Below are 25,499 nucleotides of genomic sequence, written 5' to 3'. Positions count from 1 at the left end.
CTGATACTAATTCAGAGCTCTTGCCCCCGCCCTCCCTTTTCCCATATTAACGTCATCTGTTAGCACCTTTTCTTTTCTTTTTTTCTCTTTTTTGAGACGGAGTTTCGCTCTTGCGGTCCAGGCTGGAGTGCAGTGGTGCCATCTCGGCTCACTGCAACCTGCGCCTCCCGGCTTCAAGAGATTCTCCTGCCTCAGCCTCCCGAGTAGTTGGGATTACAGGCGCCAACCACCACGCCCCGCTAATTTTTGTATTTTTAGTAGAGACAGCGTTTCGCCATGTTGGCCAGGCTGGTCTTGAACCCCTGACCTCAGGTGATCTTGCCCACCTCGGCCTCCCAAAGTGCTGGGATTACAGGCGTGAGCCACCGCGCCCAGGCCCTTAGCACCTTTTAAAAATAAAAAGGGCAACGTTTTACAGGAATCTGTCTCTCCCATTGTTGCAGAAACATCCAACTGATCGCACTTTTTCTTCTTCTCTCGCCAGCTCGTAACTCATCTCAAGTTCACCCACAGGTCTAGTGACTCCGGCTGGCTGCTGCGGGGTGAGGAGACTCCCAGAGTGCCTGACTAGAGGCCGCCCGCGCGCTCTGGATGGTGGCCTTATCTTCAGGGTCTGGGCCCCGGAGCCACAGTCCTGCCGCAGAGCGCCGCGAGCAGCCAGCAGCCCGGCGAACCGCACAGCCTCGGCGATAGTCAGCTCCGCGGCCTCTGCTCCAGCCCCTCCCCTCAGCTCCGGGAAGGGGCGGAGACGAGGAGGAGCTAGGGCGGCCGCCGCGCTCCCGGGCGCACCAAGCCCTTTAAAAGCCGCGGGTCTTAACAGCTGTGCTGGCAGCCGCCGCGGTCCCGGACTCCTAGTCCCGCACTCCCCGCTGGCGAGCCGGCTCCGGGTGCCGCGAGGCCCAGTCCGCTCGGCTTGCGCGCCGGACCGCGGGACGCGCTCCATGCGGCCGCTCAGCATGTCCGGGCACTTTCTGCTCTCACCCATCCCCGAGTCTTCCTCGGACTGCCTCCTGCCCAAGGACATCAAACTGGCGGTGCTGGGCGCCGGCCGCGTGGGCAAGAGTGGTGAGTGCGGCGGGGACCCCGGGCGGCTTCGCTCCCCGGCTCCGGCCGCGACCACTGGGGGCGCTGCAGACGGAGAAAGGGAGCTTCGGCCGAAGCTGAGGGCCGGGGGGCAGGTAGAACCCGGCTGCTTTCGCGCTCGGGGGGTCCCGGTCAGTCCCGGCCTGCTTCCCTGGCGTTCCCTGGGGCTCTCGGCGGGGTTGGCGCTTGTTCGGGGATGAGGTGCGGGAGAGGTGTCCCGCCAGTTGTACTTGCGGCCGAGCCCGCGGCACCTCAGTTTGGCGGAGCCTCTGGAAGCTAGCAGTGCCCACGGTTCTGCGCCCCTCACTCCCCCCAGTTCGTCGGGGGTTCCTGGGTTTGACTGGCTTGTCCGACTCCTTCGGTTGATTTTCCCATTTCCTTTTCAGCAATGATCGTGCGCTTCCTGACCAAGAGATTCATTGGCGACTATGAACCGAATACAGGTGAGAATACTTGCACGCTCCCTGCCTTTATGCTTGCATGTTTCTTTTTCTGGATGGGAGTTTGAGAATTGAAAAGCAAACTCTTCTTCATTCTCCAGGCAAGCTGTATTCACGTCTGGTCTACGTTGAGGGGGACCAGCTCTCCCTGCAGATCCAGGATACTCCCGGGGGCATCCAGGTAAGAACCGCCAGGGGCAAACAGCTCACTCCCACCCGTCAGACCACCCCGGTGGGCACAGCACGTAGGGCGCCCACGCTGGGCGCAGGGGTCTAAACAAGGCATCTAAACCAACCTGTGCATATACAGGTAGGAATGGGCTGTCCACGGGGGGGGGGGGGCAGTAGTTGGGGTGTTAGAAACTCTCTAAGGGGGAGGCATGGTTAGAAGCAGCCTCCTCTTGTTAAGCACCTGACTTCACTTCACTTTGCAACCCTGGTGGGCCATCACTACTTAGGCAGGTCTCACCATTTCTTCCAGAGGTAGCCGTGGAACCATTAACAAAGAGAAAGACATTTAAAACAAAACAAAACAAAAAAACAGGTAGGATTCTAGTGGGAGAGAGTCTTCTCCCCTGGTAAGCTCTGCTTTTTTTGAGACGGAGTTTCACTCTGTTGCCCAGGCTGGAGTGCAGTGGCTGGATCTCAGCTCACTGCAACTTCCGCCTGGTAGATTCCAGCGATTCTCCTGCTTCAGCCTCCGGAGTCGCTGGGAGTACAGGCATCCGCCACAACTCCAACTGTTTATTTATTTACTTATTTATTTATTTTTATTTTTTTAGTAGAGCTGTAGTTTCACTATGCTGGCCAGGCTGGTCTGGAACTCCGGACGTCGAGTGATCCGCCCACCTCGGCTTCCCAAAGTGGTGGGATTATAGGCATGAGCCACAGCGCCCGGCCAAGCCCTGCTGAAGTGCTGCTGTTAATGGCTGTTCCCTCAAGTCAGTAATTGCAATCAGATAACCCCTTGGCAGAGGGTCCAGAATGTAACTTGTTTATTAACCAGTTACTAATTGCTACTCCCTTCTCCAGGGGAAGGGTCTTGTGGAAGAACCCTAAGAAAGGAATTTCTTTCTGTAACATTCTTAAGAAGTGCATGTTAAACATATTTTTATGGGTTTGGGAATAGATATTTATCTTGGCTTATTTTCAAAGTTTTGTTTATTATGAGTTAGTGTTTCCTAAAACTTGAGCCATTCTAGTTTAAGGTCATTCTTCAGTCAGCCATGGTTCACCAGAGACTGCCTGACAAGCAAGGGGTTTAAAAATAATGCAGGGATAACAGCTAATAAAGTAACTCAGGCAGGGAGTTTGCCTGGGAATCTGCTCTTTCCATATCAAAAGCCTGCTTCTGCAGAAGCTGGGTGGAAACTGAAAACTGTGTTTAGTGATTTCTTTTTCAAGTGTTTCTTCAAGGGTTGCCTTGATGTTTTTGAGTTTATCTCCCGCTGAGGGTTTCCTTGACTGGATGTCATTTTGATGTTTTCTCAGATCCAAGACAGTCTCCCCCAGGTCGTCGATTCCCTGTCCAAATGCGTGCAGTGGGCTGAGGGCTTTTTGCTGGTCTATTCCATCACAGACTACGACAGCTACTTGTCCATCCGACCCCTTTATCAGCACATCCGGAAGGTCCACCCTGACTCTAAAGCCCCTGTCATCATTGTGGGCAACAAGGGGGACCTTTTGCATGCCCGGCAGGTGCAGACACAGGACGGCATTCAGCTAGCCAATGAGCTGGGCAGCCTGTTCCTTGAAATTTCCACTAGCGAAAACTATGAAGATGTCTGTGATGTGTTTCAGCATCTCTGCAAAGAAGTAAGCAAGATGCACGGCCTCAGTGGGGAAAGAAGAAGAGCCTCCATCATCCCTCGGCCCCGCTCTCCCAACATGCAGGACCTAAAGAGACGCTTCAAGCAGGCTCTGTCTCCCAAAGTCAAAGCCCCCACTGCACTGGGGTGAACTATCTCAGATAGATGCCTCTCCTTTTTAATATGCATTTGTGCAGCTAAAAGACTGGGCTTCTTCCTTTTAATCACACATTCAGAGTTTATTTTATAAAAGATTGATTTTCAAGCACATGTGTATTTCTGAAAATTCAGTGATTGCCTAGAAGCTGGATAAAATTTTGTTTTGTTAAAACTTTTTTTTTTTTTTTTTTTAACTGTAACCACTGGCCACTTTTCCATTAAAGGCAAAATGGCAACATTGCTCATTGTTTTCTCAGTGTCTTTTTATAGAAATTGTACTTGCAGCAGCGCCCAGAACTGTCTATGCTTGCCCTCAGTCTGAACTCTGATTGGTGTCTCACAGTGGGGAGGAGTTCATGTAGAGGGAGTCTGTTGTGGGAGAAAGGAAAGTATGTGGCGGAGGAGAGGGATTTGAATAACTGCAGGATGTCTTTAAATGGGACACTGCCACCAGCCATGAAATGGACACTGTGTGATTTTTACGGGAAGGGGTACAGTGTGAGCGGATGCTAAAATGTTACAAGTCATGAGTAACATTGGTGCAAATGCAAGTTTATACTCTACCCATATTACTAAAACAAAAACCCCTTTTATAGTATTCCTTATGTCAGTAAGTGGGCCCTACCACCCAAAAGTTACCTCACAATTCTCCTTCCCTTCCAATAGGGCACCAGATCTGTCCATCCTCACTCCTGTTTTTCTCTAAAGCCTCACTCTCCCTTAATCTAGACCTCCCTTTGACTGGCAGGCAAGACTCATGTTTCTTGGCTTCTAGAATGGCATCTTCTATTTGTCTCTTCACATCAGAACAACCCTACTAAAACTAACCCTAATCATTTCATTTCTATAAAAAGCTCAACTGGTTTCCCCTTATCTACTGGTTAAGATAGACAGGAGACATGGCATCAAGATTATTTACCACCTCTCCAGGCTTATCAACCCCTCCTTCCAACGCACACACCCCAACAGTCAGTCCATTCCAACGGATTGTCTTTCTCAGCCTGCTGCAGACTCTTTCATGTCTTCCTGTCTTGGCACAAACTATCCCTCTGCCTCAAATATTTTTTCCAATTCTACACCTAATGGCTTGCTAACTCATCTTTAAAAACTCAAGTCACATGCTACATTCAGCTCTGGGATGCCTTCTCTGGTCTTCCTCTATTCCTGGAGCATTTGTGTTATAACCCAAGCCTGTCACGTAGCTATTTGTTACTCCATTGTAAGGAGTCCCCCTCGAGGGCAGTAGCTGCAGTTTATGATCCTGTATTCCAACCTTCTAGTTCAGTGCTTGCCCGTAGAGTGGTAAGTTTTAAGTGAACATATAATGAATAAATGAATGAGTACACCATTTATGGTGCCAAGGGTCAATGATGGGAGATTGGGAGATTACCATGAAACAAATTGTTACTTCTGCAAGGCAAGGACAGGTGTTCTGAGTAATTAAAGATTATTAGCTATGATGGAGAGGGGCTGACATACACAGTTTCTGGCAATCACAGACCATTACCCTTCCACAAGGACAGCTCTGTCCAGACCTGTGATGTCAGCACTGCTTTTCCCTGTAGTTGAAGGGTGTCTACCTATACAAAATGGCGTGAAGGGTTAAGAAAATTAGATAATACATAAAAGAGTGTCCAAATAATTAAGTAAAATATTAATTTGGTCAGGAGGCTGAGGCAGGAGAATGGCGTGAACCCTGGAGGCGGAGCCTGCAATGAGCAGAGATCGCACCACTGCACTCCAGCCTGGGCCATAAAGCAAGACTCCGTCTCAAAAAAAAAAAAAAATCAATTTGGATTCCATCTTTTAAAAAATGCCTCACATTCTCCTTGTTTGCATGCTCTCAGAACAAAAGCTGCATCATCTGTTCTGCTTCCTGCCGTGCATCTTAACATTGCAGGTGTAGACCCAAGAACAGCTGATTCTCCTAGTCCCTGCTATTCCTACAACATGTCCAGATTGCGGCCTGTCACCAGGGACTTCTCTGCCTTCAAGGAACTGAGATCAAACATCCCGTGGGAAAAAGTTAAATCATAATCTAAAAGCTAAAGAATAAGAGCTGTCCGCAGGCCACCTATGATCAAGTTTCAAATGAGTGAATGCTGAGAACAGAAAGTCATCTTGAACTCTTCAGGGGAGCAGGCTGTGGATCAGAAGGGTCAAAAGATGAGTCCCAAGGCCATTTCAAAGGGACTCACAGCCTTGTGGGCTCAGGCAGGCTGATGGGCCAAGCAGAAAGCACCCTCTCCTGTCTCTTTCTCTCCCAGTATCATAAATGATGGACCTCTAGGGCTTCACGGCCAGCTTTATTCTCTGGTCCCTGAAACTGGCCCAGCACAGGAAATGGCTTTTGCTTGTCGTGGAAAAACTTCGTTGTCTGTGGCCGCTCTTTCCCAGGCCTCCCGCTGATCAGCAGTGGGGTCTCCTGGGCATCATGGTGCTTAGGGAGCATCGGGAAGGCTCTTGGGATGGTAGCTCCAGAGATGGAAGAGGTGAGCATGGAGTTATCGGAAGGCAGTTAAACTGGGAAGTTGTGTAGGGAAGAGAGCTGAGGTATGGCCTTGGCTGAGTGCTAAGGAAGCCCTAACAGGGGAAGTTGAGCTCTAAGCCAACCTCCCCTTCCCTCACCAATGGGGAGGGCATAGTCGAGAGAGCCATGGGTGTCATTATTTTGCAGGCAGGGGCAGAAGTCCTGAAACACTGGACAGAACATTGGGTAGAACATTACAAGAAATGTGGGTGTGGAGAGAACAGTATCTGTGCATTTTATCCAATAGTTTTGCCTTACCCCTGAGGTGTTATGGCCGGTGCAAGAATTTACCTCTATCCTCATGAGAGAAGTGGGACTGTAGCTTCCCCCACCCACTTCGCCTCCCTCCTCCATCCCTGCCTCCGTGGGAAGCATCCCTGCCTCAGTGGGAAAATCTGTCTCTGAAACCCCCAGGCCTCCACTGCTGGCATTCGTTCTCCTTCTGGTCAAGGCTCAGTCACTGATTCTGCTTTAAAACTCTCCAGAATGATTTAATTAATGTTGCAATCAGTGTTGTTCTGGAGAAATGGATGCAATCCAAAATAGCTCAATTGTACATCCTGCAAACATTCCATACTTCACATGCAACGCATGAGAAGCAAACTCAAAACATGGAAAAATAAGTCAATTATAACAGAAGAAGATAAATTTGTTTTGCTTGTGTTTAGGCAAAGGGCACAACGGAAGTTCTAAAGTTTATTAATATCTGTTTAGAGAAATGGATTAAAATAAATACTGGAAGGCAGTGGTAAACAATTGAGCAAATAAAAAAGACAAGATGACTGTTCAGTTATAAATTGGGGCTCGAATTGCTTTTTTGCTCCTTGTATATGTTGCGATTTCAACTTCTCATTATGCAAAGTTACCAATTCAAGTTTACAATGCAAATACATTTTGTGTGATTAATAAACTATTATTACCATTTACTCTCTCTCCAAAAGGTGGAATATTTTGAAAGACTTTGTTAAAATTAGTTTCAAGCTACTGTGGCACTTAGGAAGAAAGATGTGATATGGAAAAAAAAAAAAAGATTATTTTCCAAACATCATTAATTGGGCTAGGGCCCTAGAAAAAAAATAATCTATGTACGTGATGATTTGGTTGCAATTGCAAAGCAATTTTCAGCATAACAGAGTAGAAATGTGCCTGCCTTAGATGAAATGTCTAGAAGCCTCCCTTGTGTACCCTCTCTTTGTATACTTCTCCTCTAGTAGAAAATCAGCTCTGTTAGGATTTGAGTGAGTCCTCATTTATCTTCAGCTCCACAGCACCTGTTCAAGTGTCCAGTACACAGCAGGATCCTCAAAAATATTGGCTAAGCTGAACTGTTAGAAATATTGGAGTCCCTAAAGTTATTTTTTTATTGTTCATGAGTACAGAGGTGTATTAGGGTTCTCTAGAGGGACAGAACTAATGAACAGATATATGTATGTAAAGAGGAGGTTATTAAGTATTAATTCTAACAATCACAGGGTCCCACAATAGGCCGTCTGCAGGCTGAGGAGCAAGGAGAGCCAGTCTGAATTCTGAAACTGAAGAAACGAGTCTGGTGTTCAAGGGCCTTACCTCTGAAATGGAAGCATCCAGCACAGGAGAAAGGTACAGGCTGGGAGGCTAAGCCAGTCTCTCTTTTCACATTTTTTTGTCTGCTTATATTCTAACTGCGATAGAAGCTGATTAGATTGTGCCCACCTAGATTAAGGGTGGGTCTGCCTTTCCCAGCCCACTGACTCAAATGTTAATCTCCTTTGGTAACACCCTCTCAGGCACACCCAGGATCAATAGTTTGTATCCTTCAATCCAATCAAGTTGACACTCACTATTAACCATAACAAGGGGTATATATCTATATCCTGAGTTTTCTTCGTCAGACTGTCAGAGACAGCCCCTTTCCCACCCATCTCCCCGGCCTTTTTTTTTTCTTTCTTTTTTTTTTTTTTTGAGGTAGGATGTCGCTCTGTCACCCAGGCTGGAGTGCAGTAGCACCATCTTGGCTCACTGCAACCTCTGCCACCCAGGCTCAGGCAATCCTTCCATATCAGTCTCCCAAGTAGCTGAGATTACAGGCATGCACCACCGCATCCAGCTAATTTTTGTATTTCTGGTTGAGACAGGGTTTCACCAACCATGTTGCCCAGGCTGGTCCTGAACTCCTGAGCTCAAGGGATCCACCTACCTCAGTCTCCTAAAGTGCTGGGATTACAGGCGTGAGCCACCGCACCTGGCCTCCTTTCCCCTTCTTTAACTCAGAGAACATTCTCCAGAGAAAGGCTACTTGAACAAAATAGATGCTTTCAATTTTGCTTATATCTTTAGAAAAACCATGACAACAGTGATTTGCATTATTTTAAATCACATCTATTGAGAATTCGCCTCGTGCAAAAAGCCCTGTGCTACATGTTGTTGTGATCAAGACAGCCTTCCTTTCCCAGGAACTGAGTTCAGTGGGAGTTCTGGGTCACACCTCCGAAGGTGTGACTTGTTTTCCGGGAGATGTGAATTTAAACTCTGACCCTACCTGAGGGTGTTGAGAAAATCAGTGGGGGATGCAGATCACAGAGCTGAGGGGGGATGGAAGCAAATACCGCAAAGAGTGTGAAAGTATCATTACTAAGAAAGGATGTTTCTTACTTTACAAATTGTAAAGCATCATTTCCTTGGAGGCATGTGTTCAGTTCAAGATTAATGAGTTAAAATTATTTTTAAAATATTTACTGCCATGTCTTATTGGCATTCTTTGCTCATATTGGAAAAACACTGTTAACTGCAGGGCTTACTTCTATAACCCAGTTTTGCCTAGCAATACTAATGTGGATTTATAACTGGGAAAACAAGGATGCTTCAGAAGCTCCTGACAATGAATAGAACCAGTCTTGTGGAGACAGAATAGCACACGTTCCTGAATGAGGTCTGGGTTCAAATCCCAACTTTGCCATTGGTGATATAAGCTTCCTTAACTTAAAATGGAAATAATAGTACTCATCAGACAGAATTGTTTGTGGAATCTGACACATATACGGTGCTCAGTAAGTTGTAATTGTTTGTTTATTTATTTTTAAATATTTTAGGCCTGTAGTCCTGGCTACTTGGGAGAATAAGGTGGGAGGATCACTTGTACACAGGAGTTCAAGGTCAGCCTGGGCAACAGAGTGAGACCCCAGTTTTAAAAATAAATAAATAAAAGTAAAATATCTTGATACATTATGAAGCTGGTTTTGCAAATGAGTGTTTCTTGGGCTTGCTTGGATACTCTAAAAGATACAGTAGTTGCTTTGAAGTACATGATTTTTCCCATTTCACTTCTGGGAAAAAGAAGGTTTGCAAGGGAATAGTTGTTTCTTCAATAATAACACCTAACAATTACTGATCTTTTATGTATGCTGGGTTAATTTTCTCAATAATCCATTGAGATAGAACTATTATCATTCCCAATGATACGGGAGTGCTGGGAAGGAAAGAGTGTGGTCCCTTTAAATGATACAGAAGAGGCGAAGGGAAATGCTGGGTAGAGGAGGGCATGGTCCCTGGCTAGGGCTCCACCCCACGGACCTGGGTGAGAACAGGCTTTTTTGCTTTTCTGTCAAAAGTTACATTTCCCAAGACCACCCTGACCTGCCATGCCCCCATCCTGTGCCTATAAAAACTCTGACACCCTAGCAAGCAGACACACATGTAGCTGAACAGAGAGAGGAGCACATCAGTCAAGAAACACACAGGAGGCTGGAAGTCCAGAGCAACACATCCATAGGCACCCGCTCGCCAGCAGGCCAGCAGAACAACAGTGAGTTGGGCTGGGGTAGTTGGAGGAGAGCCGGGGCCAGCTTGACTCCAGTGGAAAGCCACCTCCCTTCTGGCTCCTCCATTTGCTGGGAGCTACTTCCACTCAATAAAACCTTGCACTCATTCTCCAAGCCCACATGTGATCCGATTCTTCCAGTACAGCAAGGCAGGTAACCCCGGGATACAGAAAGCCCTCTGTCCTTGCGATAAGGCAGGGGTCTAATTGAGCTAACACGAGCGGCCTATAGATGGCAAACTGAAAGAGCACCCTGTAACACACGCCTGTTGGGGCTTTAGCTGTAAACATTCACACCTAGACACTGCCATGGGGTCGGAGCCCCACAGCCTGCCTGTCTGTATGCTCCCCTGGAGGTTTGAGCAGCGGGACACTGAAGAAGGGAGCCACTCCCGCATCGCGTGGCCTGTAAGGAGGACAAGTGAACTTTCCCATTTTAGTATATTTCGTTTTTTTACATGTGCCCCAAAAAAGTATCTCCCATATTTCAGATTAGGAAACTGAGGCCCAGAGAAGTCAAGCAATGAATGGCCTTAAGTCATATGAGCCAAGAAACCAGGATATCTGGCTTCAGGAAGGGAAGATAATTCCGTGCAGCTCAGGCTGTTTCCTCTGCCCAGGTCTTTGTGCCTGCTGACATATTTGGGGGGAACTTGTAAAAAATACAGCTTCACGGTCCAGCTCCAGGGGTTCTGTTGCTATGTTTTTGAGCTGTGGTCTGTGGGGAACCTGCATTTCAGCAAACTTCCTGGTTGGCATTGTTACCTGATGTCTAGCTTTGAAGCTTGTGAGAAAGACCCCGGTCTGGACTTGTTCCAAGCTTCTTGTTTATCCAAGGGGCGGTCAGACTTGGACAGCAAAAGCCTTGTTGGGAAGAAGGCAGGAATTGCTGGGTGTCTCGCCATGAGGCTGGGTGCTGGGTGAGTTGATTCAGCAAAGCTGCGTCCAGGCTGCCTCAGTACCACTTGGCAGAGCTGAGTCCTTCTCCGTGGCCAGGTGACCTTGAGTCACCCCTTTGAAAGCCATTCTGGGGTGGGCATAGTGGGCTGGAGATGGGGGTAGTGGGCATTATCTATATCAACGGGCCCCAGGGACACCCTCTGACTGGCCACAGTCTCTTTTCTCTAACCAGTGCCCCTGAGAGGCAGCCTCTAAGGCAGCCCTTGGTGATTCATGAGCTTTCTTTTGTCTAGGAGGTAGCAGGTTAGCATCTTGTGAAGAGGAGGAGGTGACTGAATGTCATCCCAGTGTCCCAGGGCTGTGGGAGTGAATGGTTACTATGCCAGAGCAGAAATTTGCAATGCACCTTTGAGAGCTCAAAGCATTCCCCCCTCCCACTCCCGCCCCCGCCATTGATCTTGTCCAGCACTGTCTCCAGGAATTGCATGCTGTGTGTGCACGTGCACCTGTCCATGTGCTGGGAGAGGCAAGAGAGAGGTAACAAGTTCAGAGTTTAAAAAGAAAGGCCAGGCTGGGTGCAGTGGCTCACACCTGTAATCCCAGCACTTTGGGAGGCCGAGGCGGGCGGATCACGAAGTCAGGAGATCGAGACCATCCTGGCTAACACGGTGAAACTCCATCTCTACTAAAAATACAAAAAATTAGCAGGGCGTGGTGGCGGGCGCCTGTAGTCCCAGCTACTAGGGAGGCTGAGGCAGGAGAATGGCGTCAATCCAGGAGGTGGAGCTTGCAGTGAGCAGAGGTGGCACCACTGCACTCCAGCCTGGGAAACAGAGAGAGACTCTGTCTCAAAAAAAATTAAAAAAAAGAAAGAAAAAAGAAAAAAAAAGAAAGAAAGGCCAGTGAATATCCCCAGACTTGGGGAAAATATGACGATTCTGCCACAATGTTTGAGGCGCTGTGGCTGGGGCCCTGTGTGCTGGCCACATTGTAGCATCATAATAAAACGAACAATAACAATTAGCTGCCATAGTTACTAAGTCTGCACTATTGTTCCATGTGTCACGGTGTGTTAGGGTTCTCCAGAGAAACAACCAACAGGAGATATCTATATCTGAATTTATATCTAATCTATATCCATATCTATCGGTCTGTCTCTATCTATAGCTATGCCTATATTGATGTCAGTATTGCTGTAGGTATAGGTAAAGACACAGATATAGAAAGACATTTATCATAATAAATTGGCTCATGCAATTATGGAGGCTGACAAGTTCCAAGATCTGCATTCAGCATGCTGGAGAACCAGAGCGGATGGTATAGTTCAAGTCCAAAGGCCATCTGCTGGCAGAATTCCCTCTTGCTTAGGGGACGTTAACCTTTATTGTTCTATTCAGGCCTTCAAATGACTGGAAGCAGCCTACCCACATTAGAGAGGGCCATCTGCTTTACTCAGTCTGCTGAATTGAGATGTTAATGTCACCCAAAAACACCCTCACAGACACACCCAGAATAGTGTTTGATGAAATATCTGGGTACTCCATGGCTCAGTCAAGTTGACACAGAAAATGAATAATCATATACAGCATGAGTTTTTGTTGCATTACCTCATTGAATTCCCCCAACAATTCTATGAAGTAGTTTACTGTAATCACCATTTGACAGAGGAGGAAAATGAGGCTCAGAGAAGCTAATTCACTTTCTCATGCTTTCTCAGCTAGTAAGTGGCACAGCTGAGATTTGAATCTGAGTCTTCCTGACTTGAAAGCCACTATACTGTGTGGCTTCCGAGCCAATAGTCTTACTGTATGCATCCTAATGGGTCATCTGGAAGCTGCTACCACTCTCCTAATCAACCATTTGGACCTTGAATATTGTACGGTACCCGTCAAGGCTGTCACTTGCAAGCAATAGAACAGACCGGCTGATTTAGTGAAAAGGGGTTATATTAAAAGGCTATTGAGTAACTTACAGAGTCACTGACTGAGATAGCTGGAGGACCACAGTGGAGGCTGTGCAGCTCTAAGGGAGGCTGAGATCCTAAATATCTGGCATTTTTAGCATCTTTGTCGTAGAGGGGCCCTGCCAGTCACCCAGGCTCATAAAGCAAAGGGGGTCTGGAGACTGAGAGTAGCCAGAAAAAACAGCAAAGGCCGCCACACACATTTAGTGATGATTGACTGATGGGAGGTGGCGCCTACTTTCAAATGTAAACGTGACATCTGCAGAGACCAGCTCGAAGGTGTGTGCTGGGGACTTCCACTGGGGAAACTGAGGTTCTTAACTGGAGTGTTAACAACCAAAGCCTGTTAGTGAAGACAGTTATTATGGTGGATTGAGTTGTGTTACCCCAAAATAGATATGCACAGCCCCCAGGACCTCAGAGTATGGCTGTATTTGGAGTTAGGGTCTTTATAGAGATAGTCAAGTTACAACAAGGTCATTAGGGTGGGTCCTAATCTAATGCGGCTGGTGTCGTTATAAAAAAGGAACATTTGGACACAGTGACAGAGGGAAGGCTACGTGAGGAGACTGGGGGAGAATGCCATGTGAAGATGAAGGCAGAGATGAAGGGGTGATGCGCCCACAAGCCAAGAAAGCCACAGAAGGCAGGAGTGAGGCTGGGACCAGGTCCTTTCGTAGCGCCTCCAGAAGGTGCACAGCCCTGCCAATCCTGGATCCTGGACTTCAGCCTCTGGAACCAGGAGACAATGTCTGTTGTTTAAGCCCCCCAGTTTGTGGTACTTGATCACTGCAACCCTACCAAACTGGTACAGGTAGTAAACGTCATAGGCCACATTCAAGCCTGAATCTCTCTGAATCTAAAGCCAGTGCTCTGTCAGAATCCAAATCCATGCCTCGCTGCCAGGCCTGAGCAGCCCAGAGCAGAAGGAAATAGGACTCTGTACTGGATTCCTGAATTCTGGACTAGGGTGTGGTTTAGCTGATAGGAAATCCAAATGGCTTCCATAAGAGACAAGTGTCTTTCTCCCACACGTGCAGGTAAGCTGGGCACTGAGGCTCCTCTCTAGGGGTTCTCAGGGGCCCTGGCACCCCCTCTCTGTCTCTCTGCCTTTCCCAGCTGCCACCCTCACAATGGCTCTCAGCCACATCCACATTCCTGGTAGCAGAAAGGGGGCTGGAAAGGGCAGGGCGAGAGCAGGCTCCTTTCCTGTTTTTTTGGAGACAGAGTCTTCCTCTGTTGCCCAGGCTGGAGTGCAGTGGTGCGATCTCGGCTCATTGCAACTTCCGCCTCCTGGGTTCAAGAGATTCTCCTGCCTAAGCCTCCGGAATAGCTGGGATTACAGATGCTGCCACCATGCCTGGCTAATTTTTTGTATTTTCAGTAGAGACAGAGTTTTACCATGTTGGCCAGGCTGTTCTCGAACTGCTGACCTCAGGTGATCCACCCGCCTCAGCCTCCCAAAGTGCTGGGATTATAGGCGTGAGCCACCACGTCCGGGCCAGACTCTCTTCCTTTAAGGCAAGGGCGTTGAACTCAACCATATCCCTTCATTCACTTCCACCATGTGACAGAGAAATGCACTCCTTAGCATGGCAGCTCTTGTCTGAATGAAAACTACAATTTATTTAAGGAGCTGAGAACATCGTGAGATAGAGTTTCTTGAGATTTTGCAGGTTTGTATGGGATGAAAAAGAGAAGGGGTGACTTACTTTCAAGTCTGGCTGGAAAAGGAAGTGGAAATTGGCTCCCCAGTGGTGCTGTCCTAAGTCTTCTCAGTGGCTTCTCCGTTTCTGGGCCCAAGAAGCCTGGAGACTCCAGGGCACCTGTCTCAGCATCTCCTGAGTCACCCACACAAATCACAGCAAGGTCCCCAGCCTCAGCTGGGTGTGGTCAGACTGGAGCATACATCTGATGGTCAAGGTTGTCTTCATTTATGAATGTGAGGAGCTTGGGATGGAGGAAATGAGAGAAGTGGTCATTCATGGGCTCTGGTTCTCTATCTGGAGATGTAAAAGGAGTTGGGTGTAGTGGTCAAAGCTTGGCTTCCTTTCTGTGCCATTTCCATGGGCTCTGGTGCCCTCTAGGCTGGCCCTGAGATCAAAGCACCCCTGCGTGTGGTGGGAAAGGCATCTGAAAATCAAACTTGATGGGTGCTGCTGGAGCTATTCAAACCTGTAAAAGGTAGACTAGATAGTGGAATATGCAAGTCCTTTTGGAACTTGGGTAAGTTATTTCACCTACCTGGCCCTTAAGTTCCTCATTTATAAAATGAAAGGTTGAGGTTACATTAATGCTCCACAGAATCTAGCATGTGGTAGAATCACACTTGTTTAAAATGCCACTCTCAGAGATTCTGACACAGGCTGGGTGCAGTGGCTCACACCTGTAATCCCAGCACTTTGGGAGGCTGAGGCGGGCAGATAACCTGAGGTCAAGAGTTCGAGACCAGCCAGGGTAAACCCCATCTCTACTAAAAATTCAAAAATTAGCAGAGCATGGTGGTGCACACCTGTAATCCCAGCTACTCGGGAGGCTGAGGGTGCAGAATCGCTTGAACCCAGAAGGCAGAGGTTGCAGTGAGCCTAGATCACACCATTGCACTCCAGCCTGGGTGACGAGAGTGAAACTCCATCTCAAAAAAAAAAAAAAAAAAAAGAGATCCTGACACAGCAATTCCAGTTGCAGCCCAAGAATAATAATACCTAAAGCCTACCAGGCATTGATATGTGCCAGACACTGTTCTGAAGAGTTTTCATTTGTGGATTAACTCATTTTATCCTACAATAGTCCTGTGAGGTATATACTTATCATCCTGATGTTACAGATATGCAAATTGAGGCACATGGCAGCTGAGAGACTTTTCCCAGGTCACACAGTTAGGATGCTGCAGAGCTGAGACCCAAGGCCTGTGACCTTGCCTGCCAAGCCTGCATTCTTTGCTACTGCTTTTTTTTTTTTTTTTTTTTTTTTTTTTTAGACAGAATCTCGGTCTGTTGCCCAGGCCATTGCAACGGCACAATCTCAGCTCACTGCAACCTTTGTCTGCCGGACTCAAGTGATTCTCCTGCCTCAGCCTCATGAGTAGCTGGGATTACAGGCACCTGCCACTATACCTGGCTAATTTTTGTATTTTTAGTAGAGACCGGGTTTCACCACATTGGTCAGGCTGGTCTCGAACTCCTGACCTCAGGTGATCCACTTGCCTCGGCCTCCCGAAGTGCTGGGATTACAGACGTGAGCCACCGTGCCTGGCCTTCTTTGCTACTGCTTTAACAAGATGCTGTCATAAACCACAAACCAGCCTTTCTGCTGAATCTGTAAATAAACATTGCCCGGAAGGAGCTTGAGCTTTAGTAAAAAAGCTAAGATTGATGCTCAGTTCACAGAATACAAGGCTGACCCACATAGAAGTCCAAGAAAGGAAGAGCAATGTGCCCTGGGAGCAGAGTGGGTGGTCCATGAGGGGGCTCCAGTTTTTCTGACAGGGTTAAAGTGAGCATCTGAGAGAAGGAGGCACCGAAATGTGGCCCCCAAAGTGAGGAACATGTCAGGGGTCAGGAAGGCGGGGGGCTTCCTGTCAGAGACAGTGGCCTGTGCCCAGAGTACCAGTTGCTGATGTGACTGGGCGTTCTCCACGGTGCAGGTCCTTTGGTTTGGTGGGGACACATGTAAGAGAGACTCAGTGGGAGGGGAGGCGAGTCTGAGACCAAATTGTAAAGAGCGCTGATGTCCTGCCAAGACAGGAAAGAGGCAGTGGACGCCCCAGGGGCAGCCAATACAGCAAGATGTGTTAGACAGAAGAGGAGGCGGTGGCCATCTCAAAAGTACCCTGAAGGCTGGCCACGGTGACTCATGCCTCCTATCCCAGCACTTTGGGAGGCCAAGGTGGACGGATCACTTGAGGTCAGGAATTCGAGACAAGCCTGGCCAACATGGCAAAAAACCTATCTCTACTAAAAATACAAAAATTAGCCGGGTGTGGTGGCAGGTGCCTGTAATCCCAGCTACTCAGGAGGCTGAGGCAGGAGAATCACTGGAACCCGGGAGGTGGAGAGATTACAGTGAGCTAAGGTCGCGCCACTGCACTCCAGCCTGGGCAATAGAGTGAGACTCCATCTCAAAAATAAATAAGTAAATAAATAAAATAAATAATAAAATAAAATAAGTCCCCGGACCACAGCGGTGGCAGAGAGAACAGACGGGATGCGGCAGATGCAGGAGTGACGGTTTAAAAGGAGAGTCCGCGGGAGAGAGATGTCTGCAACCTGGAGGTTGGAGCAAAGGAGACAGAGGTCTTGAAGGTGACCCAAACTTTTGAGTGCAGAACTGGATGAAAAGAAACATTCTGTTCCAGTGGAAGGTACCACAGCGGAGGGACTGGGTGGAGGAGGAAGTTGAATTGAGATTCGAAGATGCCCTCAGCTCAGAAGATACGTCAGGGTGAAAGGAATAGATTTGGGAGGTGGGAGGGGCACGATGCCGAGTGAGTCCTTTTGAAGGCCCTGGGGTGGAAGTAATCACGGAGTGTGTGATATTCCTTATGCTGACGGGCAGGCTGGGTGATGCAGATAGCTTAGAATTTGATGTTAATGCTTTTTTATCTTGGCAATGTTGCTTGGTAACGTTGGTACCAAGCCAGATTAGTAAGATTTACCAAGATTAATACATCTTCGTAAAATTGCTTAATTTCTTAATAATCATAATACGACTTTTTGTTGTTGTTGTTTTGAGACAGGTCTCGCTCTGTCGTCCAGGCTGGAGTGCAGTGGCGCAGTCATGGCTCACTGCAGCCTCAACCTCCTGGACTCAAGTGATCCTCCCACCTCAGCCTCCTGAGTAGCTGGGACTACAGGCACCCACCACCATGCCTGGTTAATTTTAGTATTTTTTGTAGAGACAGGTTTTGCCATGTTGCCCAAGCTGGTATCAAACCCCTGGATTCAAGCCAACTGCCCACCTTGGCCTCCCAAAGTGCTGGGGTTACAGGCGTGAGTCACTGTCCCCGGCAATAAGGTAACTTCTAAAATGGAAAATCTAGTTTGTTAAGACTCTACTTTTCTCTATCCAAGGCATACGTACACAACACACACACACAAATTATATATATATATATATAATATATGTGTATATATGTATATATAATATACATAATATATGTGTACATATGTATATATGTATATAATATATAATATATGTGTATATATGTGTATATATAATATATGTATATATGTTATATTATATATATATATGTCTAGAAACCATTGCTATGGTTACTAAATGACACTACATAGGGCTGGCAGAGCATCATCCTTGTCCATAACCAGTACCTGTTGAGCTTGTGCCAGATGTTTAGCACATTTTCCACTTTGTTACTGCTCAAACTCTAATCTTTGAATAACGACTCCGTTTCTCTCTTGCAAGGGGCAAGCAGTCCCTGCTGCAGAGGAGTGGCCTCTTCTTTAAAACTGGTGCCTCATCAGTTGGTTAGGTTCCGTTTGGGCAGTCCCTTCAGGAAATTCTTGGTTTTCTTTCTGGTTTCTGTGCCAGGGCTCCTTGTCGTAAGGAGGTGGGATAGAATCGGCGGGGGGAAGTCTCCATTGCCTGCTGCTTGGGACCCAGACCATGAGTCTTGTAACTGCATCCGACTCATCTGACTCCACATTTGTGTAACAAAGTTGTGAGTTGTTTTTCCAGGTTGAAGGTCATGTAACCTGAGCATGCCCAGATAAACCAAGTGGGCAACCACAGGTGGGACCTAATTGCTCAGACCAAGGAACAGGGAATGAATTAAGAAGCAGAAACTTGACTGAGTATGGTGGCTTATGCCTGTAATCCCAACACTGTCAGAGGCCGAGGCAGGCGGATCACCTGAGGTCAGGAGTTCGAGACCAGTTTGGCCAACATAGTGAAACCCTGTCTCTACTAAAAATACAAAAATTATCTGGGTGTGGTGGCATGTGCCTGTAATCCCAGCTACTTGGGAGGCTGAGGCAGGAGAATCACTTGAACTCAGAAGGCAGAGACTGCAGTGAGCTGAGATTGTGCCGCTGCATTCTAGCGTGGGTGACAGAGTGAGACTCTGTCTTACTCTAACAAAAAAAAAAAAAAAAAAAGGAAGCAGAAACCAGACAGCAGGACCCAGGATCCAGTCAGATCATTCCTCATTACCCTCTGACTATCAAACCTGCCCCAGCTCCCAGACTGGGGAGACAGATTTGAGGCTGACTCCTGTCTCCTTGTTTGGCAGCCTTGTAATAAACTGCTCTCTCTACAGAAACCTGGTTCAGTGTTTGACTTTCCAAAGTGTGTGGGCAAATGGGGCCAGTTTAGTTCAGTAACAACCTTACCTGCTTTATTTTTGGCAAATCTTAGCCTCTTTAAAAAACACTTTAGCCGGGCTCGGTGGCTCAAGCCTGTAATCCCAGCACTTTCGGAGGCCGAGACGGGCAGATCACGAGGTCAGGAGATCGAGACCATCCTGGCTAACATAGTGAAACCCCGTCTCTACTAAAAAATACAAAAAACTAGCCGGGCGATGTGGCGGGCGCCTGTAGTCCCAGCTACTCCACAGGCTGAGGCAGGAGAATGGCGTAAACCCGGGAGTCGGAGCTTGCAGTGAGCTGAGATCCGGCCACTGCACTCCATCCTAGGCGACAGAGCAAGACTCCATCTCAAAAAAAAAAAAAAAAAAACTTTAATTTTAAAATAAGTTTAGATTTACAAAAGCGTTCCCAAGATAGCACAGAGGCTTCTTGTGTGGTCTTCACTGAGCTTCTATTGTTATTATCTTATATAACCATGGTGCATTTAGTGAAACAATGCTATTGTGTTTGTTTTCTGTGGCTGCTGTAACAAACTACCACAGACATGGTGGCTTTGAATAACACAGATGTATTGTCTTACACATCTGGAGGTCACAAGTCCAAAATGGGTCTCACTAGGCTCAAAGCAAGATGTTGGCTAGGTGCAGTGGCTTACGCCTGTAATCCCAGCAATTTGGGAGGCTGAGGCAGGTGGATCACTTGAGCTCAGGAGTTCAAGACCAGGGTGGGCAAAATGGCAAAACCCTGTCCCTACAAAAAATACAAAAATTAGCTGGGTGTCGTGGTGTGTGCCTGTGGTCCCAGCTACTTGGGAGGGCTGAGGCGAGAGGATTGCTTGAGCCCAGGAGGTTGAGGCTACAGTGAGCCGTGATGGCGCTACTGCACTCCAGCCTGGGTGACAGAGAGAGACCCTGTCTCAAGAAAAAAGAAAGAAAGAAAGAAAGAAAAGATATCCCTAGGGCTGTATTCCTTCTGGTGGTCTAGGGGAGAATGTTTCTTTGTCATCTCCAGCTTCTAGAGGCTGCTTGTGTCCTTGACCTGAGGCCTCCTTCCACTTTTTTTTTTTAGCTGTATTTATTTTATTTATGTAGAGAGGAGAAGCTTGCTATGTTGCACAGGCTGCCCTGAAATTCTTGGGCTCAAATGATCCTCTTGCCTCAGCTTCCTGAGTAGGTGGGACTTCAGGCACATGCCACCTCACCTGGCTTACTAAACTCTATTTTTAAGAACAGTTTCAGGTTCACAGTAAAATTGAGTAGCAAGTACAGAGAGTTCCCATATATCCTCTGCCCCCACACGTATATACACTCCCCCACTATCAACATCCAGCAAGACTTGTGCGGGATGGTACAGTTGTCACAACTGGTGAACCTACGCTGAGACATCATTGTTAACCAAAGTCCACAGTCGACCTTGGGGTTTTGTTTTGTTTTGACAAATGTGTAAGGACCTGAATCCACAATTACAGTATCATACAGAGTGATTTCACTGCCTTAAAAATCCCGTGTGCTCTATGTAGTCACCCCTTCCTCCTCTCATACCCTTGGAAACCACTGATCTTCTTATTGTCTCTAGTTTTGTTACCCACAGTGGGTGAGTTTGGCAGCTTAGTACTTGGCTGCCAAACTCACCCAATGACCCAAAGATATCAACCCAATGACCATAACCAAGGAGGATTTAGCAAGAGAATTTTACTTCTTGTAAAAAGTAAGGAGAATACCAGGAATAGTTCCCAAATCATTGTCTTCCTGCAAGACTGGGTCAGATTTTATAATCATAAGATAATGAGGTGTGATCTGATTGGATCTTGAAATGAGGTGATGCCAGGAGGCGTGATATAATTGAGTCCTGCCATGGGGTAATGCCAGAGCTTGATCTAACTGGATCCTGGATTCTGCCAGGTGGTGTCCGCTTCTTAATTTGGTCCCCTCTCCTTGGTCCAATCAGTTAGGTTCCCCCTGTGGTTGCACACTTGGTTCATCTGGGCACGCTCAGGTTATATGAGGGTCAATGGCAACTGAAAAACAACTCACAACTTTATTACTTAAAAGTTGAGGCTGGGCGTGGTGGCTCATGCCTGTAATCCCAGCACTTTGGGAGGCCGAGGCAGGCGGATCACCTGAGGTCAGGTGTTTGAGACCAGCCTGGCCAACGTGGTGAAACCCCATCTCTACTAAAAATACAAAATAGCCGGGCATGGTAGCACACGCCTGTAGTCCCAGCTACCTGGGAGGCTAAGGCAGGAGAATCACTTAAACCCGGGAGGTGGAGGTTGCGGTGAGCTGAGATCATGCCATTGCACTCCAGCCTGGGCAACAAGAGTGAATGTCCATTTCAAAAAAAATAAATTAAATAAATCAACAAATAAATTTTTAAAAAGTTGACCCAGGCACAGTGGCTCATGCCTGTAATCCCAGCACTTTGGTAGGAGGTCAGGAGTTCGCCTGAGGTCAGGAGTTCAAGACCAGCCTGGCCAACATAGTGAAACCCCGTCTCTACTAAAAGTACAAAAAATTAACTGGGAGGGGTGGTAGGCACCTGTAATCCCAGCTACTTGGGAGGCTGAGGCAGGAGAATCACTTGAACCCGGGAGGTGGAGGTTGCAGTGAGCCGAGATTGTGCCACTGCACTCCAGCCTGGGCAACAAAGAGCAAAATTCCATCAAAAAAAAAGAAAAGTTGACCCAGGTGGATCTGATGCAGAACAGTTTTGCCTTTTCTGGAATGTCATATAGTTGGAGTCATACAGTATGTAGCCTTTTCAGATTGGCATCTTTCATTTGGCAATATGCATTTAAGATTCCTCTGTGTCTTTTCATGGCTTAGTAGCTCGTTTCTTTTTATTGCTGAGTAATATTCCATTGTCTGGATGTACCACAGTTTATTTATCCATTTGTCAGTTCATGTACATTTGGGTTGTTTCTACTTGTTGGCTATTATGAATAATGCAAACAAATATGTACAAGTTTTTGTCTGGACATATGTGTTCATACCTAGGAGTGTAATCGCTGGGTTATATCATAACTCTATTTTATAATAGACCTGAATGCTGGACTGTTTTCAAAAGCCGCTGCACTATTTTATTGTATTTTATTATTTTATTTTATTATTATTATTATTATTTTGAGATGGAGTTTAGCTTTGTTGACCAGGCTGGAGTGCAGTGGCGCGATCTCGGCTCACTGCAAGCTCTGCTTCCTGGGTTCACCCCATTCTCCTGCCTCAGCCTCCCGAGTAGCTGGGACCACAGGCACCCACCACCACACCCGGCTAATTTTTTGTATTTTAAATAGAGGCGGGGTTTCACCGTGTTAGCCAGGATGGTCTCAATCTCCTGACCTTGTGATCCACCCGCCTCGGCCTCCAACAGTGCTGGGATTACAGGCATGAGCCACCGCACCTGTCTGCTGCTGCACTATTTTATGTTCCCACCAGCAATGTATGAGGGCTCCAGTGTCTCTACATCCTTGTCAACACTTGATATTATCTGTCTTTGGTTGTAGCGATCCTGGTGGGTGTGAAGTGGTGTCTCATTGTGGTTTTGATAAGGGTCTAGTATCAGGAATGCTTTTTATAGCACGTTTTTTCCCCTCTAGTGAAAGATCCAGTCACATACTATATTCAATTGTCATGTCTTTTAAGTCACTTTTAATCCAGCTCTAATATTTTTAGATTCCTTTCCTTAAAGCCCAACATTTATTGGCAAAGGCATTTTTAGAAAATAATATACTTCAAGTATCATTTTGAATTCTCAAAACAACCTACACGAACAGTATCCTTGGTCTTTCTGAGGTAGCACCTCACTCATTTTCTTGGCACAAACCACTCCTTTTGTTTTTCTTCATACTACAGAAGAGACACAGCATTTTACAAATTTCCCTTTACTGTTTCTTGAGTGCCTTGAAAACGCCGAATCCCGCAAACAAGCAAGAAGGAGGTTCCTGACCGACAGGATTAAACAAGAAGCCCCCTCTTCCTTCAAAACTCCAGCTGTCCCTGGCCAGGCACAATAGCTCACACCTGCAATCGCAGCACTCTGGAAAGCCAAGGCAGGAAGATTGCCTGAGCCCAGGGGATCAAGACAGCCTGGGCAATGTAGTGAGACTCCATCTCTACCAAAAAAAAAAAAAGAAAAAAATTAGCCTGGTGTGGTGGTGTACACTTGTGGTCCCAGTTACTTAGGAGGCTGAGGTGGGAGGATTGCTTGAGTGGGGGAGGTTGAGGCTGCAGTGAGCAGTGATGGTGCCACTGCACTCCAGTGTGGCTGACAGAGCAAGACCCTGTCTCAAAACAAAAAACAAAAAACAAAAAATTCCAGCTGTCCTGGAAACCTGTTCAGTCCTCTCAGGGGATAATTGGACAGCCACAGTCCCCTCTTCATTGCCCCTCACCCTAGCATACTTTAGGCAGCCAATGTTATTCCCTTGTGATTCTATTTTAGGGAGTTTTTCCATAGGCACTAATTCCCATGTTAGAGGCCACAATGGGGTACAGCATACATTTCCCTTGGTTCCCACCCATTGAAGCTGGCAACGTAGTATCAGCATGAGCAATCGTCTTCATCCTGTGAGTGGCATGAAACAAAACACTCAACCAGTGACAGATTTAAATGTTCAAAAATAGGCAGTCATGTCACTTTCCCCACACAAATGCAAACGCCCCCTAGAATGGCCAGAACAAGAGCTGCCGTGATTCCAACTAGAAGAACACTTGTGCTGTTTATAGTCAAACAGCTTGTAATCGTCTGCTTCCTTCCTCCCTCCATCCTTTCATCTGAAGGAAGAACCATCTGCCTCCCTCCTCATTCTTCCCCGCCTCTCCTTCATCTCTGCAGGTTGACTTGAAGCCTGTCGGAAGTGAAGAACAGAAGGCAAAGTGCAGTCTTCTCTCTTAGGCACATCAGCTTCTTGCCTACACATCTAGATGGATAACCCACTCTTTCCTGACACAATGGTCTTTCTCTACGTATCAGAACTTACCTACTCATCGATTGTAGCTAGGTTTTGTCTTTCCTATTTCCTGGCCTTTATTCATGCTTCTTGGCCTTTATTCATCCTTCCACTTGGAATTCATCTGCTCACCAAAATCTTAGCCTGTGTGCAAGAGTAAACTCAAATGCCATTTCCTACAGGCAGCCTCCTCTGCTTTGCTCCTCCCCCAGGACACCTAGCACATAGAGGATGCTTGAGCAATACTTGTTGAATGAGTGAATGAATGAAGGAAGAATGAAATATTCATTGCCTCTGTTGCTTTATGTAACTCTTGTTAAAGTCACAGAGTATTACAGTACAAGTGGTCCTGGGACATCCAGTCCACAGGAGATGAGTTACTTTGTAAGTCAGGGTATGACAGCTGAAGGCTGTCACAGGTTGGTGGACTAAATTAATTTGAACTTTACATCTTCCTATTCTGTCTGTGCTAGGAAACTGGAGACAGAGATATGGATGCTTCACAGGGCCCCTTGGCCCCGACTCTTCTGTTTTATGCAGACAAGGATGTGGTCTTGCTGATGCTGAGTTCGTTCAGGAAACAGAAGTCCGATGTTTGCAAATATTTCTTTAAATGGAAGCATTAAGTGTAGAGGTTGTTTGTGTAAGTTCTTCCTGAGAAGTGTTGAGAGTTCAAGTATAACATGCCCATGGCAGATGACAAGATCAAGCTGCTCAGACTCAGCTAGACTCTACCTTGCATGGTCAGGGGCACTGGAAGCTGTACCCTCCTCCTGCCTCTCACCTTCAGTCCCTGTCTCCAGTCATCACACTGCTCTGCAGTGCTCAAGAAGCTATGCCGGGTCATGCCCATGATTGTGCTAAGTTTCTGTAGCTGTGGGTAATTATATTGGGCTTATAGCATGATGTGGGATAGATGCCAGAAATAAAGCCCTTGCCCTCTGTCATAGACTGAATTGTGTCCCCCTTCAAATTCACATGTTGAAGTCCTAACCCCCAGTACCTCAGAATGTGGCTGTATTTGGAGACTGGGTCCTTAAAGAGTTGCATGAATTAAAATGAGGTCATTAAGGCAGACCCTTATCCAATACTACTAGTGTCCTTATAAGAAGAGGAGATTTGGACACAGAGATATGCAGAGGAAGATGATGTGAAGACACAGGGAAATGCGGGATGTCTACAAGCCAAGGAGAGAGGCCTTGGGAGAAAAAATTCTGCTGGCGTCTTCATCTTGGACTTGCAGCCCCCAGAGCTGTGAGAAAATAAATGTCTGTTGGTTAAGCCTCCCAGGCTATGGTACTTTGTTATGGCAGCCCCAGCCAACTGATACTCCTTTGATGAGGTTTCTTGTGGAGAGTTACATACATGGCTCATCCCCTCTCTTATGCTGGAAGGCATCGTGCACGAACCCATGCCTCCAGATCATAATGTGCTCTCCAAGGAGGACCTGGGGCTGTTCTCTTTCCTTATGGAAGGGATGCAAATGTCCATCCCCAAGTGACTCTTTTTTTTTTTTTTTTTTTTTTTTTTTTTTTTTTTTTTTTTT

At 46.9% G+C, this 25,499-nt stretch overlaps 1 protein-coding gene and 1 long non-coding RNA gene across 2 annotated transcripts in view; both read left to right on the top strand.

Annotated features, from left to right (window-relative positions):
* The first annotated feature begins 329 nt into the window (after window positions 1-329).
* On the top strand, window positions 330-3,731 carry RASL11A (RAS like family 11 member A). Its single transcript, XM_017848508.1, has 4 exons — window positions 330-1,065; window positions 1,470-1,526; window positions 1,625-1,704; window positions 3,015-3,731. Exons 1-4 carry the CDS (start codon window positions 942-944, stop codon window positions 3,480-3,482), a joined length of 729 nt encoding a protein of 242 aa, XP_017703997.1. The 5' UTR covers window positions 330-941; the 3' UTR covers window positions 3,483-3,731.
* A 3,770-nt stretch (window positions 3,732-7,501) lies between these two features.
* LOC108512910 (uncharacterized) overlaps window positions 7,502-25,499 on the top strand; it is a 118,820-nt gene continuing 100,822 nt past the window's right edge. The window contains exon 1 of the long non-coding RNA XR_001880741.1: window positions 7,502-7,619. This is a non-coding gene — a long non-coding RNA (uncharacterized LOC108512910). The remainder of the gene's footprint in view (window positions 7,620-25,499) is intronic.

The sequence above is a fragment of the Rhinopithecus bieti genome, unplaced genomic scaffold (assembly GCF_001698545.2).
Source record: "Rhinopithecus bieti isolate Rb0 unplaced genomic scaffold, ASM169854v2 scaffold_28547, whole genome shotgun sequence".
In the NCBI taxonomy this organism is placed as follows: Eukaryota; Metazoa; Chordata; class Mammalia; order Primates; family Cercopithecidae; genus Rhinopithecus; species Rhinopithecus bieti.
The sequence above is the reverse complement of the archived record's forward strand: the minus strand, read 5'-3'. Positions and strand labels throughout refer to the sequence as shown.

Excerpts from the sequence above, each read along its gene's own strand:
- RASL11A (XM_017848508.1), top strand. The coding sequence starts at position 942 with ATGCGGCCGCTCAGCATGTCCGGGCACTTTCTGCTCTCACCCATCCCC. Across the intron at positions 1,527-1,624 it reads CGACTATGAACCGAATACAG|GCAAGCTGTATTCACGTCTG; the intron begins GTGAGAATACTT and ends TTCATTCTCCAG. Across the intron at positions 1,705-3,014 it reads ATACTCCCGGGGGCATCCAG|ATCCAAGACAGTCTCCCCCA; the intron begins GTAAGAACCGCC and ends ATGTTTTCTCAG.